This window comes from Molothrus ater, chromosome 7 (genome assembly GCF_012460135.2).
Source record: "Molothrus ater isolate BHLD 08-10-18 breed brown headed cowbird chromosome 7, BPBGC_Mater_1.1, whole genome shotgun sequence".
NCBI lineage: Eukaryota > Metazoa > Chordata > Aves > Passeriformes > Icteridae > Molothrus > Molothrus ater.
The window spans coordinates 5,632,328-5,649,021 of NC_050484.2; the positions used below are offsets into that span (position 1 = coordinate 5,632,328).

The following is a 16,694-nucleotide window of genomic DNA, read 5'->3' on the forward strand; positions in this document are numbered from 1 at the left end:
GCTAGAACCATCTTTTGGTTCAGCTAAGAGTTAAATTTCATTAATTGTGTTCCAGATCAGACAGAGCAGAGGGAGTGTTGCCTCTCAGCAAGCAGGAATGGAAGATCCCCAATGGATCAAGCATCTCAATGGCAGACACTTTTTAATTACAGGGAATAAGCCCAAAAATAAACCAGAGCATCACCACAGAAGATTTATTTCTTTACTGGCATGAAAAATTCCCATGCCTTTTTCCTGCTTCAAATGTCCTTGGGTTTGTAAGTGCTCAGCTGAAATCTGAAGGGCAGAATTATCCTTTTGCTGAAGTTGTTGGTGTCAGCTATGATTTTTACTAAGGTGGCCTCACAGATATAAGTCAAATATCTAGTTGAAGCTGCCAGATATTTTTAATGACTAGAAAATATACCAATCTCCTGAAAAATACCCAGTTTTAAAATCATGGGTTGTATAAATGTTTAAGAAAACGGGATCTCGGTCATTAATTGTTTATGTATGTGCTAATGCTGCTTGAAAGCTTTAAATGCACAGCAGATGTGATGGATTTCAAATGCCTCTCTAAAGCATTCATTCCTTGAGAATTAAATTTAAAGATTGGAAATATTAGAGATTTCTGTAAAATCATGCCCAATATGGAGTGATTAATATTAGAATCATCAAAAACTTTAAAAAATAGCAAATAAACCCCAGTAGATATAGTCAGACCTATCAGGTGGAGGATGAAAGAAAGAAATGGGAGATGTTTTTATTTGTGATGAAGTGGTGAAGCACCTTGCTCAGGACATTGTGGATACCACAGGTTTATGGGGTCTTTCAAAGCCATTAGAAAACTTTTTTGGGGGGGGGAAAAGCTCATGTGCCTCCCTGCCATCATCTCTGGGAGAGGCCAGAGCTGTGAGGCTGCCCTGGGAGGACACTTATGTGGTGTGATGCCCTCTCCTGGGGTCTGTTGGTGGCCCTGTCACCTGTGGGGAACTGGACAAGGTGAGGAGGAGCCAGGAGAGCCATTCCTGACTTCCCTGGAAGGGTGGCATGCCTGGAAAAGGCATCCAGGGAGAGGCTGGGCTGGAGGAGTTAATCCATATAAATAACTCCCAGGATGGGAGGTGACATCTCTAACTTGAGCAGGTTATGCTTTGACTAATCTTTCCCAAACCCTCAGGTAATTAGAAGGCCTCAGCCCTGCTGGGCTGGACAGGCTGACCAAAAGGACCAAAAACACACCTTGAGAGAGGGAGGGACCTTTCCTTGCAGTGCAGCAGCTCTGTGGGTTGAGACAAGCACAGGTCCTTTTGGTTTGCACAGCAAGTCTTTCCATCACCAACTTGGATTTGGATCAGCTCCACGGTTACTTTCTTTCCTCCTGGTCTCTTGGTTTGACTCAGGATCAGCTCCCTCTGTTCTTCCTCTCCAAGTTTCTTCACCCTGCAGGTTGTCCAAAGCTAACAAAGCCTAGTAGCTCTCAGGCAAGGAGTAGTTTTCTTCCCTTCTCTCTTAATAATTCCAGGTAAGCCTGCAAGTTTATTTCCTGCTCCCTACAAGTCCCTCCTCTCTGTCAGGACATTGTTTCCCCTGCTTGATGAAGGAGTTCCTCCAGCTGACATGCTTACATGGAAAAGCTTTTAATGTTCAGCTGAACTCTGTTCAACTCCTGTTTTCCTCCTACAGACACTGGTAGTGGTTTTCATATAAAAAGAAATGAAACCAGAGACCATTGATTAGTGTTAAGTCAATGATTTCTGTTTAGCCTGAAAGTTTTGGTGGTTGATAACAAATATCTGGTGCCACCAGTAAGGGCAGTTTTTCAGTTGAGATGTAAGAAACTCACTGTAAGGAAAGATTTAAAAATTTCCTCCATTGTCCTTAGACTCCTCTACCATAAATGCATATTTTTAGAAAGAATATATGCATGAACACTGTGTATTGACAGTTGTGGCCCTATAGCCTTCATTCTCCAGGCAGTATGTTTGTTGCTGAGCAAGAGATACTTGATTAAATGTAGCAGATTTCTAGCAATGAAATGCTTCAGAATTTAAATTCTTGACAGAATTGAATTGACTTAATTGCATAATCAGTACTGTACAATTCTTTGTTGTGCTGCTGTGATTTAACAGAATGTGTTCCTATTTTGGCTTTTTCTTTTGATCTTTTTTTTTCCCTTCCTTTTTTTCTCTTCGAGCACCGAAAGGAGTAACCTATCGAGCTTTTGCTGGAGGATGTTATAAATGAAAATTTAGTAACCATTCCATCAGCTTTGTAACCTGGGTGAAGTGATGTGTGCATGGTAGGGGATTTTTAGGGAAGACTGAAAGCATGACTGGAATTTGTCACTGTGAAACAGAGCTTCCACCTGGTTTGCTCTAATTTCAATGACCATTTACCACCTTGAGTCAGTGTAGATATAATACAGTTATATTGACGTTTTGGAACAGGAGAATTAAAAATAATTGATCTATTACATTTGCCTTTTCATTCACAAATGCCAGTAGAAAGTACAAATGGTTAATTTCCTTAGTTTCTTTATCAGGGTGAAAATGAGGTCTTTGAACTTAAAGCAAATTCAGTTCCTTATATATAGCTCTGACATATCATTATCCCAACTTACATCTTTGAAAACAAATCATTACATTAATACTATATTGTCTTCCCTGCTCTCCCATTAAAATATTCTCACAGTGAGTGTGCAGCTTTTGTCACACTTGGATTCTACATGGCCTTAGAGAGGATCTCTAGTGATTTTTGGGTTTGTAACTCCATGAGAGCAGTTTCCTTGACAAGGAATTATGCTTGTAAATGATGATTAGAGATTTTTTTAATAGAAGTCGTGGAAATATATGATCTTGTGGTCCTGCTGGCACAGTGGACAGCTATAGTTCCTGAGAAAATTGGGATGAGATGAAATGAATGTTTAGAAGAGGCATAAAAAAACCACTGAATTTGAAAAGTATGGAATAGCTAAAGAGAAATAAAAGCATTCAAACACTCTTCAGTCATGGTACCTATCAAAGAGCTCCCTAATTTTTCATTGCTCTGAACAAAGATTTATTTATGTAGTTTTTCAATTTAAGCAACTAAAATCACTGTGTGGAAAAAAGTGACATGACTAAACTGATAATAGACTAGAATTAAATATCTGGCTCAGAGTTGTGGTCTTAGGCATCCATTTTTACTTTACTAATGGTAGTTGTTTGTTTTGTAGGCATACGTTGCTATAGCTTATATTGTTGATTTAAAGCAATTTTAAGGCTAAATATAACTTAGAAGTAAAAGCTTTGTTATAGCATAATTAAAATAAAAAAAAAAGTTGTAGAGGTTTTTTGCTGTGCAGTTGTATCAGGTGTGTGGTTTGAAGATTGAGTGTGTTATTTCTTGAATTATTGAGAGGTTGTGTTACAGTATCATCATCTCCGGTTGCATGGCCAAAATATTTAACCTGTGAGCACACATCACTTAACCAGTTACAAAGAGAGATAAAGGAATCTATAAATTTTGCATTTACAAGATCCTGCACCGAAGGCATTGTAAGTTACTCTTTCTGGGCACCGCAGGTTCGAGCAGCACCGACATTAAAGAAAACCGCAATGTGGACAACGTTCCCCCCAAGGACAGCGCCGGGCAGGGCCTTGGCGAGGGGACCCCGCTCTCCAACGGCGGCGGCAGCAGCAGCAGGAAGAGGCCTCTGGAGGAGGGCAACAATGGCCACTCCAAATTCCGCCCCAAGAAGAGGAAGAAAACGCCCGGCCCCGTTCTGCCAAAGAACGCCCTGATGCAGCTTAACGAGATCAAACCCGGTTTACAATACAAACTCCTCTCCCAGACGGGGCCGGTGCACGCCCCCATGTTTGTGATGGCGGTGGAAGTCAATGGGCAGGTGTTCGAGGGGTCTGGCCCAACAAAGAAGAAAGCCAAGCTTCACGCTGCCGAAAAGGCCCTGCGCTCCTTCGTGCAGTTCCCCAACGCCTCGGAGGCCCACCTGGCCATGGGCAGGACTCTGTCGGTCAACACGGACTTCACGTCTGACCAGGCCGATTTCCCCGACACCCTCTTCAACGGCTTCGAGACGCCCGTCCCTTCCGACGCTCCCTTCTACCTGGGCTCCAACGGGGACGGCTCCTTCGGCTCCGGCGGGGACTACGGGCTGCCATCGTGCGCCGTAGCCAGCAGCCTGTCCCAGTCCCCCCTGCCCCCGGCCTCCCCCTACCCCACGGCCAGCGGGAAGAACCCCGTCATGATCCTCAACGAGCTGCGCCCCGGGCTCAAGTACGAGTTCCTCTCGGAGAGCGGAGAGAGCCACGCCAAGAACTTTGTCATGGCCGTGGCCGTGGACGGTCAGACTTTCGAAGGCTCTGGAAGGAACAAAAAGCTGGCGAAAGCTCGGGCTGCTCAGTCAGCCCTGGCATCCCTGTTCAACATGCAGCTGGACCAGACTCCTTCTCGCCAGCCCATTCCCAGCGAGGGGCTCCAGTTACACTTGCCACAGGTGAGAAACGCTTCAGGTGTTGTGGGTGACTTTGGGTAAAGGCCAAGAGGGGTCAAATTGTGGATTGAATCAGTTTGAACAGCATTTCTGCTTCTGTAGATATGTGTGTCTATATAGATGCATGTAAATCTGCATTATGTGATTTATACAATTACAGCTCCTGACAAATTGTATTCTCTTGCACAGAGAAGAGGCTTTGTTTCTGATGTTTTCAGCCTTGATCCTGTTGTGTAAGAGAGCACCAGTGCCAGCTTGAATTACGGTTTGTGCTGGGGAAAGATTGAATCACATCTTGCTCATCTCAGGCAAGCAAGACTTAGATGGAGTTCAAGTGAGAATTGCTGCTTTAAGTGAAATTATTTGGTACAATAGTTTTTAGCAGAGAAGAAAATCATTCTCTCCTGCAAACAGAAATTGTTGTGAGTCAAGGTCAGATTTATTGAGGCTGTTGCAACTGCCACTGATTTCCATGTGTGTGTATCCAGGATGTGTGGTTAAATGGCTCTCATCTGAAGGGTTGTGCTCTAGGCAAGTAAATTAATATGCATTGGAAGTTACTTAGGCAAGTAAATATAGCTAAGAAATGATTTAATTCAGATAGTTAATGAACTATTTGAGGGCAAGTATCCAACATACCAGACACAGATCAGAAATTTGAAGTCATTAGAATGGAGTAATTTGAGGTTTTTTTAATGCAGAAAAGTTCTTCCTCTTTTCTTGTTTATGTTTCTTCCTAGTCTAACTACACTAATAATTGTTTGACTGCTGTCTTTCTACTGCATCTCTTGGGTATTTTTAATGATATTATATACTCATCTAAATTAAAGTATTTGTCTGTGAATTCTTTTGCAGCTTTCTGTTTATTATGAGAATTTCAAGGCTTTGACCTTTTCTATCTCAAAACCATTGTTCTAGATTTCATTAAAATTCTAACATACTGTTCTGATTTGATAATGTGGGGTCAAAGAGTGTAAGTAAATGTGACTATTTTGAGTATGTTGTTTTCTCAAAATATATGGACATTATGCATGTTTCAGAATGTCCCATATGGTTTTATTTTAGTGTTGCACTATTACTGTGTTACTGATAAATGTCTCCTTCATTTTCAAATCCAGGATCATGCTGGTTTGGGTAGTTACAATATCTTCAGTAGATTCAGTGATTTTAGACTGTGTTCTCTGCTTTTAAAAGTAGATTTGACCCCAGACATCAAAAAAATTTCACTGCTGGTAATTCATGTGTTTTTAGTTCTTGCATCAGTAAAATGGTGAAACGACTGAAACTGGAAGAGGAAAGTGTGAAAAACCCAAGCTGAGCTGGGAAAAAGATGGTACATGGGTGCTGCCTCGTTTAGACCCTATTTCAAGTATTTTTTTTATTCAGGGGCTTTTGATCAGCTTGTCATCAGGATGTCATCAAACACTTCACTGTGCTGCTTTGCTTTGAATTATAATTAGCTGTTAGTGAATTACATTAGGTCTTTTGCATATTAGTGATTTTGGTCTGGTATGTATTTAATGATTTAAGCATTTGTGCTCTCTTCAGGTCCTGCTTCATTATCTTCTTTTAGAAGTCTGTGAGTTGTTTAATTATTTTAGACCTTGTTTACTGTGTAAAAAAAAGTGTTAGGTTCAGAGATAATCCTAGAGTGAGTGAAATCACAAAAACTGAAGAGTGCAGGAATGATGTAAATGAGGATAGGTTTTGATACAACCAGTGGAAAACATAAAATATTGATCAGGTTGGAAAAAAAAGAAAGGTAGAAATATGTGAGGGGAGGAAAAAAATCAAATACCAAAATCCAAACCTGCCTGTAGCTCATTTGTGGTGAGAAGAACGGAGTTAAGTTGTTCCCTGTGATGGTGCTGGTGGTGAGTGTGGCTGGATGTCTGTCTGTGACTGCAGACTGCAGAGCTGCAGGTGCCCCAAAGAGAGTTAAATGCACAAACACAGGTGCCAAGTATCAAATGGTACAGAAGGGTTGCTGTAGTCAAAAATGTATTGTTGTGAAATAGATGTGAGAATAATAATCTTATGGTCTGTACAGGAGGTTATTGAGGGGCTGGTCCTGTGGTTCAGTTCCAGCTTGTCTGCTTGCTCACAGCTTGGTGTGTTGTCAGGGATGAAGGAAGGTTCCCTGTAGTCAGGAACATCTCTGTGCTGGCAAAATGAGTTAAACCCAGGAACACAATCAATGTGTGCCTCAGAGTGGGCAGAAATGTCCCAGTGAGAACCTCAGCAGTTGTGCATTTAGCACCTTGGCAGTGGATGTGTTGGTATTGAACAGATTGTCACACTTGTATTGGAGGGATTTGCCTCTCCAAAACAAAGAAAATATTTTTATGGTTAGCTCTGCTTTGTGAACTGATCCCAAAAAATCATAGAAAGACAAAATGGTTTGGGTTGTAAGAAACCTTAAAGATTATCTTATTCCCGCCCCCTGCCATGGGCACAGACACCTTCCACTGTCCCAGGATGCTCCAAGCCCGTCCAACCTGCCCTTGAACACTTCCAGAGATGGGGTAGCCACAGCTTCTCAGTGCCATGGCCTCACCACCTTCACAGGGAAGAATTTCTTCCCAATATCCCATCTAAAGCTCCCCTTTGTCAATGGGAAGCCATTCCCCCTTCTCCTTCACTCCAGGCCCTTGCCTGAAGTCCCTCTCCAGCTCTCCTGGAGCCCCTTCAGGCACTGGAAGGGCCTCTAAGGTGTCCCTTGATCCTTCTCTCCTCCAGGTGAACAGCCCAGCTCTCCCAGCCTGGCTCCAGAGCAGAGGGGCTCCAGCTCTTGGAACATCTTGGTGGCCTTCTCTGGAGGGGTCTCACACCTCTGTCAAAGATGGCATGGTGCTGTCCCTAAAAGAAGTTCTCAGGCCAGTACCAAATGCTTTGGAGTAAAACTGAGAGAAGAACAGACTGGTAGCAGTAATTCCCAGCATATGCTTCAAACCTGCAGCAGTCCAGGCTGCTGGGGTCGCTCAGGGAGCAGTTTTCCATCAGACTGTGGGATCCTGCTGCTTGGAGGTATCACCTCTTCAGGCCACTAATGGCTTATGTTAGAAAGCTGATATGGAGGTTTTTTTTTCCTAGTGTTATTTCCTCCAAGTGTTTACTTAAAAAGGTAACTGATTAGTCAAGGTGTGCAGAGAGCTGGAAATTGAAGTCGTTCGCATTGAAGCTTAAATATAGTTATTAAAATTAGAAAGCTTGACTGTGGTGAGATAAAGCAAGTTGAGCTACACAAGTGAGCAGTGTAGCTGCAAATGAGATCAGTTTGATAAACATCACTAGAGAGAGTATTTTTAATCATTCACCTAATTCAATTTATCCTTTCTGCTGTTGGGGACAGACATTGAAACAAAATGTTAAGCAGGAGAAATGGGGTGAGAAGCAGTTCTGAATGGCTGCTTGTACTTGATGTGCTTTTTTAGTCCTGGTTCCACCTGGGATGAGGGGAAGTATAAAAAAATATTAAAACTTATAAAAGATCCACAAATAATTATGAACATGATTGGAGATCTGGGAATACTGCTTCTGGAGAGGTACCAAGGAGTTCTAGGCAGTTCATAGCAGTGAATTGTTAAATGTATACAGGAGAATAAGAATAAGATGGATTCAAATCTGGGAAAAAGATAATACTGAATATATTTATGGGAATATCATGCATCATTTGTTGGAATAATTGCTGTGGAATTGGAAGAACTGTACAAAATACATCAGTATAAACAGTGGAAGACTCTATAACCAGGCAGAAGTTTCTTTAAATCACTACAGGAAACTTCTCTGAATTGTGCATGCTGGTCACTGTTAAAGGGGAGGACCTCGATTTTACCTGCAGTGGGAAGTTCACATAAGCCATAAACTGTGAAGATAAGCAAAAGAAATCAAAACAAACCAAGGGAGAGCATTTCTGCTTGAGAAGGGTCCCTGGAGATCCAAGAAGAGCACAAAGGACCGAGATGTTTTGGGTCAGTTCCTGTGGGAGCTGTGAGCTATTGCTGCTGCCTCTCCCACCATTCAGGGGATCCCCATTCATCTTGGTGGTCTCCAGGGCCTTCCAAGGTCTTTAGCTCCAGATTGACCTGAACTTCATCAGCTCCTGAATATTTTTCAAGTATGAAGGATCAGGATGGTTCTGCTGCAACATCTGTATTTAACCAAAGCCAGTCTGTGTGTGTAGAAAAGGAGTGGATGCACTGTAAATTCATCAGAGAAGGGAGCAACGCACCCAAAATAATTTGGAGCTCACATGCCTTACTGAACCAACTGTCAGCTATTTTGGGTCTTTCCTTTTTTGAATTACTCAACTTGGAATAATGATTTAATGCAGAAGCGGGGGTAGAGAAACTGTGTGTCAGATGTTAGGGCATTCACAGGGAAGGTGAGACATGAGTTCAGTTTCTGTTCCAGTTAATATTTATTTATATCCAAGGCAGTAGAGCAGAATGTGATGTGAAGGATCCCTACTCAGGCCAGTCACTGGCCTGGGCTGGCTGTGGAAACAGCTTCAAGTCCATGGTTTTGAGATGGGGACAGCAGGATGGAATTTCTGGCCAGGAAGTCTTGTTCCTGGTGCTGCCTTATTCCCTTCTCTTTCATGCCCTTAACTATGGCAATGTAATAACTGCTTGGGAGAGAGGGATAATTCTTCTAATTTCTTGGGGGAGTGTTCTTACCAAAGACCAAAATCTTAGTGACTACATCTATAGGCATTTAACAGTGTTTATTCCTCACTGCCCAGCTGTTGTCATGCAATTTGTCTATCAAATAGAAATAAGAAAACTTTAACCTATCTGCCTGTTTTCTGGCAGTGATTTTTTTTCCTCCTCTCCAGTTCATCCTGGATTGTTTGCATCTCCAAGGTTCATTTTGTCTTGCTTGAGTTCTGTTTAGTCCTTTTCATAAGTTCTCCCCAGCGTCCAGCTCCAAGTTCATCCAAGCATTTTTAGGTTATCTTGCCAGCAGCTGAGCTCCAGGCTCTGTGAGATGCAACTCCATCTTGTTCTGCTGTGCCAACTTCCATCTTCCTGGAGGAACTCACTGCCATGCTCCTTTGTGTACCAACACCACAGTTTCCTCTGCTGTGCTTGTTGTGTGGAAAAAAAAAAAAAAGAAGCTCCTTCTGGAAGAAGCTAATGGATGCCAGGCCTTTTCTAGCAGTTTTGAAGCCTCTGTTAAGCATAGAAGCATAGCACAGTTTGGGTTGGAAGTGCCCTGAAGCATTTCCTGTCTGGAATAGTTTGTTTCGCTAGTATTCCATCACAGTGTCATTCAGCATGATTTTACTGTGTGCTGTCCAGCACATCACAGTGTAGGGCAGAGCAGAAAATACATGGATTACAGAAGAGAGAGCATAAAACTTGCAACTGGAAGCAAGTATCCGTTACTCTGCAGGGAGACTAGGGATAGAACACTGCAATGAGAAATCTGTGCCTTGGCTATACAGTGATCTGCCTGCATGGCTGCAGGGAGCTTAATAATTTAAGCCTTTTGTGTATTAATTTTCCATTTCTAAGACCAGGGTGATGAAAAAACACTCAATTATTTGCCTTTTCTTTTGTGTATTTACCTTAAAGTTCAGATTTCTGCATTAGGTAAGTAGGACAATTAAATGCAGATTTTTAGCTGTGTGGTTGTGGTGCTGGCAGAACATGGACTAACCCAATTTTGGGTCCAGCAACAAAAAGGCTGTGTTTGAAAATCAGTGCCTGACCAGACATGTTCATGACCTCTGAGCTAAATTGTGTTCCTGAAAAATATATGGAGTTTCTGAGTTGCAGTCCATTCAAATGTTTCAAGAAAATTGGTGTTTGCAATGTCAGGAGCCTTCTGATTCCACAAGTTGAGCGATTGCAAAACATGGATGAGGCTGGTGCAGCTGGGACCTGACTGCTGGTCACTGTTTTCTGTCAGGCTCTGGTGAGAGCTGCTGAGCTCTGTCATCATGACACCCAAGCTTTCGTTATTTCTTGGCTGCTAAAGCTTTTCCAAAAGCAAGTTAATACTGAGAGCATGTCTACTGCATTTCTAGGCTGGTTGGTTCTCATGAGCCTTGTTAAGGAAATGGGGCTGAATGGGGCTGGTGGTCTTCAAACCTTTTTCTTCTTTTTTTTTTTGTATTTTGTTTTTTTCTTTCCCCTTTTCCCTTTGGGCATCTAACACGTCTGTATCGGAATGGTTTGGGTTGGATGGGACCTTAAAGCTCATCCAGTCCCATGCCCTGCCATGGGCAGGGACACTTTCCACTAGACCAGGTTCCTCCAAGCCCTGTCCAGCCTGTCTTGGAGCACTTCCAGCAGTGGGGCAGCCACAGCTTCTGTGTTCCAGTGCCTCACATTCAACATGTGAATGGCACTGGTGGGTGTGACACAATACCTGTGGATTTGTGGCACGTGGAGCTGTGGGCCAGGTGTGCACACCTAGAACATCTCAGATACTGCTGGTTATCAACACATGGTTGCCTTGGCTTCAGCTTCTTTTCAGATGAAAATACAAGAATTTGGTCTTGACTTATTTTTTCTAGCAGTTACAGTTCCAGTTGCCTTGAAAACAGCAGGTGAGATGAGCTGCAGTGCTGAACTGGATTGTCTGTCAACAGGAGCAGGACTGCTATTTCAAAGTTCTCCTTCCTTTTGGAAGTTAGCCCCACTTACAGCCTGACTTAAAGTTCAGGTTTTTCTGAAAGACAGAAATCTTTCCTAGTTTTGAGATAGTGTTTTGGGGTTATACACTGAAATTTTCTATTCCTAACTTGGTAGAGGTCTTGTAAAAATAGGAGGCATTAAACTAGGGTTGAAAACAGAACTGTCCGTATTTATATAATAGATAAGGAATTAGATTGTTATAAAAGGTTCATTTGAGGGGCATGGATTTTTACTTCAATCTTATTGTCTGGTTCCATGTTGAGGATACTGAAATGATGTGTTTTGAGGTTTGAGCATGAGAGGATAGGTTTATCTGTCTATCCAGTTGTTCTCCCAAGCCTCAAATGTTCATCAGGATCATGGGCATTAGGTGCTTCAGTGCTTTGCTTAGCACTGTCTGACCTTGTTTTGGTAGACATGGAGCACTCAAACCTCTGCTTCCACTTGCAAGGGACTCCTCAATGTCAATTTTTAAAGTGAACAATAAACACTCACTTCATTTGCTTCGTCCACTCCTTTAAAAGTGTAAATCTTTATAACTTAATACTCCTGTAATTCTAAAATGAATTTTAAATTTTTTTTAATGTGCATTTGTGTGGTCCTACAGGTATTAGCTGATGCTGTTGCACGCTTGGTTGTAGATAAATTCAGTGATTTGACAGAAAATTTCTCATCTCCACATGCACGTCGAAAAGTCCTTGCTGGAATTGTCATGACAACAGGTAAATTTAAAAAAAAAGTAATATCTTGAATGCTTAACTATGAGAGCTCTGTTTGCATCTAGTAAACGAACTCTTTTCAGTCAAGCAGTTTTGAAATGTATTTTTACTGTTTCATCTTGAAGGTGGACTAAATATAGTAATTAAATCTCAAGTACTTAGAGGAAAATTAGACCTGCAAGTACTGCTTTTTCCACAGAGTTCCTGTCCTCTGCCTGAGACATCTGAGTAGCTCACAAAATTCAGGTTTTAAAGTGAATGAAGAAACTTTGGGAAAATAAATAAAATTCCCCATTGGTATTCCTGGTTTGGGCATATTATGTAAGAATTACGCTTCTTTGCAAGGTTTTAAGATTTTGCACTTTGTTATTCTTGCTACATTTTATTCTTAGTGCTCTATGTTAGTCATTTTAGTAAAAATATCTGAAGAGAGCAGTTATGTTTGGCAGATGGCAGTGGTGTGCACGTGTCAGCAATGGTGTCGTGGCTGACACAAGATCTCTGCTTGTCCAAATCCCCCAAAGCAGTGAAGTTCTGTCCTAAACTAATCTATCACCATGCTGTTGCTGATTTTCCTCACATTAAGGTTTCTTTTGGTCTTCAATCCATGTGAACCCTTGGTGCAATGTTCATTTTGAGGCTGTCCCAGCTGTGTCCCCTTCTGATCTCTTGCCCTCCCACTCACACAGGCTGTTGGGAGGTTTGGGAAACCTTGATGCTCCTCAAGCTCTGTTGAGCAACAGCCAGACCTCCATCTGCTCATAACACTGTTTTAGCCCCAAATACACGAGGAACATGCTGTAGTTTTGTTTATTTTATTTTGTGATATTTGTGTTCTGTGATATTTAACAGGTTTTTATGCTATTTACAGCCCCTATGTGCAATTCCAAGAAGAGTCATGTGCCAAAGAACTAAGACTTAACTAAACATGTGGATGCCTTTTGGTTAACTGAAGAAATAGCTTTACACAGAATAAGAAAATATCTTGCCATGAACATGTGTCTGGGGAGCACCTGGAATTCAATGACCCCATGGCACAGCCTTGTGCTACAGCTTGGTGCTTCTCCTCTGGCCCTGTGGGCAGGAGGGCCCAGCTGGGCTCAGGTTCATTTTAGCTTTTTGGGTTGTTTTTTACCCCTGAGTGTTTTGCTAAGTGGCGTTTTGACCCATCTCCCTTAGTCCTTCATCCAGCTGGGTTTTTTGAGTGATAAAGGCAGTTCTCTGCTTAGAAAACACCCAGCCAACATCCCTTTGCATGGAATGGTTTAATACCAAGAACTGCACTTTATACTGGTAGTCTTTACAGTGATTTAAGCATTTATATTTCTTTTTCCCCAGTCTTGCCTTTCCTGTATTTGGCTCAATACCCTTCCATAACATTTTGCTGCTTTAATAAACCAATGCCCTTCAGATTTCTCAAGTGGCTGTGAATATCTGCATAGGTGACCAGAAGGTACAGCTGAAAGTTGTGGCTGCCTGAATCTCAGGAAAAAAAGCACTTTGGATCTCAGGCTTTAATTATTCTTCTTGAAGCAGCACTTTCTACCTGCAGGTTTTCAATTTTTAACTTGTCTGAGCTCCAGCATGAAAAGAGTAGTTCTCATAAGAACTGCTGATGGTGCTGGTGCAGGGGAGGTATGGCTGAGTGAAGCTTTTGTTTTTAAATAAATTATCAGAAGAAAAAAAAGTTTTTTTTTTTTAAAGAAGCAAACCACCAAAAAAAGAGCCTTGTTTGGGTTCTGCAAGAAGATCACTCAGTGCTTTATTTGTGATGTTAATTGCATCTTCTTCCTGAAATTTTGTTTTGCAGGTACAGACGTGAAAGATGCCCTGGTAATAAGTGTTTCTACAGGAACAAAATGCATCAATGGTGAATACATGAGTGATCGTGGTCTTGCATTAAATGATTGCCATGCAGAAATCATAGCTCGACGGTGTCTGCTGAAATTTCTGTACACACAACTTGAGCTTTACCTAAGGTAAGCTGGAGGGAAAAAGATGATCAGAGCTGAAAAGGTGTCTCTGGAAAACATCTGTCTTCATTATTTCAGTGTAAAGCACTTGTCCTGTTGGATTAGGATGTTTAATTTAGAACTCGTGCCCTTTGCCCTGAAGTTTGAGTAGAACAAAACATTTATTCAGTGAGGTGTCAATCATGAGAGAGGAGGACAGGGAAAATAATTGGCAATCATTTTGTGAACTGTAACTGTATAAATCAAAATAATATGAAGTGGGCTAAAGGTTGCTGATGTTTCATTTAAGTGTCTGAAAGCTCTTGACACCTGGGATTACCACAGGCTCTTTGTTTCCTGTCTCGATGGTCCTTTAATTTTGTTAATTGTCACAACTGTTAGATTTACATTATAGAAATTTCAGCCATCCTGTGTTGGTTTTTAATGCCTGTTAAGTCTGCCCAGCTTATGCCTATTTCCATGTTAATGTCAGTTTTGACTCCAGCTTTTCTTCTCTGTTTCAGCAATAAAGAAGATCAGCAAAAATCCATTTTCATCAGGTCAGAGCAAGGCGGGTTTAAGCTGAAGGAGAATGTGCAGTTCCACCTCTATATCAGCACATCTCCTTGTGGTGATGCTCGGATTTTCTCACCCCATGAAGCAGCACAAGAGGGTATGGCAGCAGTCCTCCTCTTCCGCCCAAGGGAGCTTAAATTATTCTTGGGGCATGTACAAGTGGCACGGTTAAAATTTAGGTGTCTTCTTTCCTTTTAGCATAGAAGTGTGTTAGACAAAGATCTCTTCCAAAAAAATCTGAGCTGTTCTTCCTCTGTGGTAGAAGTTCAGTATAGAGTGATGAGCCCTGTGGTCTTGAAGAGGCTGATGCTAACTGAGATAAGCCAGTGAGTCAGCAAGTATTCCTACAGAACTAACCATCCCCTTTCCCTGTTTCCATCCTTTAACAGCAGTTCTCTGCCTGCCCCTTCCACAGTCTGCCCATTAACTTCATTTTAACTCTGTAACACACAGAACAGAGCTCCAGAGCTGCCTGCTTCCTACTGCTCCTTTGGTGAAAGCTTGGTTTAACTGCAGGTGTGTTTTTGGAAGGCAGTGTTTGTGAGAGGTGTCTGATGCTGTAGCTAAGTTGCCAAGAGCAGTAGGAACTGTGATGCAAGCCAGCAGTAACTGCAGGCAGAGCCCTCAAGTCAGTCCTTCTTACTGTGATTCTAATGTAAAACCCTTTGAGAAGGTTCCTCAGCTGATCCTCAGTCTTTTTTGTCCTTCAGACCAAGGGGACAGACATCCAAACCGCAAAGCCAGAGGACAACTCCGGACCAAAATCGAGTCTGGGGAAGGAACCATCCCTGTGCGCTCCACCACCACCATCCAGACCTGGGATGGGGTATTGCAAGGGGAGAGGCTGCTCACCATGTCCTGCAGTGACAAGATAGCCAGGTGAGACTCTGAATGGTTCAGATGTTATTGCTGGAGGAGGGCATGGGGCAAGGGGGAATGGCCTAAAGCTGAAGCAGGGCTGGGTTGGGTGGGATGTTGGAAAGAAATTCTTCCCTGTGAGGGTGCTGAGGCTCTGGCACAGGTTGCCCAGAGAAGCTGTGGCTGCCCCATCCCTGGAAGTGCTCAAGGCCAAGGCTGGATGAGGCTTGGAGCAACCTGGACTAGTGGAAGGTGTCCCTGCCCATGGCAGAGGGGTTGACTAAGATAAATCTTTAAGGTCCTTCCAATCAAAGACCATCCTGTGGTTCCTACGAGAGAGGACGGGTGCATGGTACCCACAGTGAATGGGCAGGGAATTGATGGGCTTATCTCACTGCTTGGACATAGTGTGAGGGTGGCTGCTGTCACCCCTGTGATAAAGCTCTGATTCTTCACCTGCAATTGGTGTCAGAGGCAAGGTGTAGTCACTCTGTACCATTCCAGCCACATCGAGTCATGACAGCTTTGTTTTGTATTTCTATCACAGGGAATAGCAGAGGAATGTTTTAGGTTTTTTTCCCCCTAAAGTAGTATAGCATTAGGAAAAGAGTACAATAAGTCTATTGCATTACTTATATTTGAATAACTTCCTCTGGTGATACATGCCCTTGCCCCATCATTGGAAATGTTCAAAGTCAAGTTGGATGGGGCTTGGAGCAGCCTGGTCAAGTTGAAAGTGTCCCTGCCCATGGCACAGGGATGGAACAGGACAAACTTTCAAGTCCCTTCCAACCAAACCATTCCATGATATTAAAGATTCCTACGTTTTCCATGCATAGTTTAGATTTTTATTATTTTTTATGGTAAAAAGTGTTCCTGTTAAAAATATCCTAATTGATGGGCACTTCTAGTTCTTACTCTAGAATTTTAATTATAGTTTAAATATTGTATTGAAATTAAATATTTTGTTTCCAGAACGATATTTTAATTTATATTTCATCAAATTCCTTTTTTGGAAATTTTCCAAATTCCTTTCTTCTCTTTGACAAAGATTGAAAGATTTTTGTTGTTTGTTTTCAAAATCATAAATGGACCAAAAAAATCAGCAGTAGTATTCTTTAACAAGCATTGGAAGGATGGGAGAGTTGCAACATCATAGTTTTTTTTAAATGAGTCTGCATGTTTGCAGCCTTGGTGCTCTTGCAAAGTAGATGAGAAATGCCAAATTTTTCAGCTGATAATACTTTAGTTATTTTCACTGATATGTATGCTATATATGTTTTAATTAAAAGAGCTTTGCTGTTTTCTCAAGTCACTGTTAGCCTGATTTAAAGTTTAATAAAGATATTAAGCTGGAACTATTCTTGTGAACTACATATGCCAAATGAAAAATAGAGGAAGGTTATATAATGGCTTCATTCCTTTAGTCTTGTCCCAAGTAATCACCATCTCTACTGAAGGAGGACAT

General features: G+C 41.9%; 1 protein-coding gene across 1 annotated transcript in view; it reads left to right on the plus strand.

The window, feature by feature from the left end:
* ADARB1 (adenosine deaminase RNA specific B1) overlaps window positions 1-16,694 on the plus strand; it is a 63,510-nt gene that overhangs the window by 29,528 nt on the left and 17,288 nt on the right. The window contains exons 4-8 of the mRNA XM_036386690.2: window positions 3,546-4,477; window positions 11,729-11,843; window positions 13,651-13,819; window positions 14,317-14,465; window positions 15,079-15,247. Coding sequence (XP_036242583.1) covers window positions 3,546-4,477; window positions 11,729-11,843; window positions 13,651-13,819; window positions 14,317-14,465; window positions 15,079-15,247 — 1,534 coding nt within the window. The remainder of the gene's footprint in view (window positions 1-3,545; window positions 4,478-11,728; window positions 11,844-13,650; window positions 13,820-14,316; window positions 14,466-15,078; window positions 15,248-16,694) is intronic.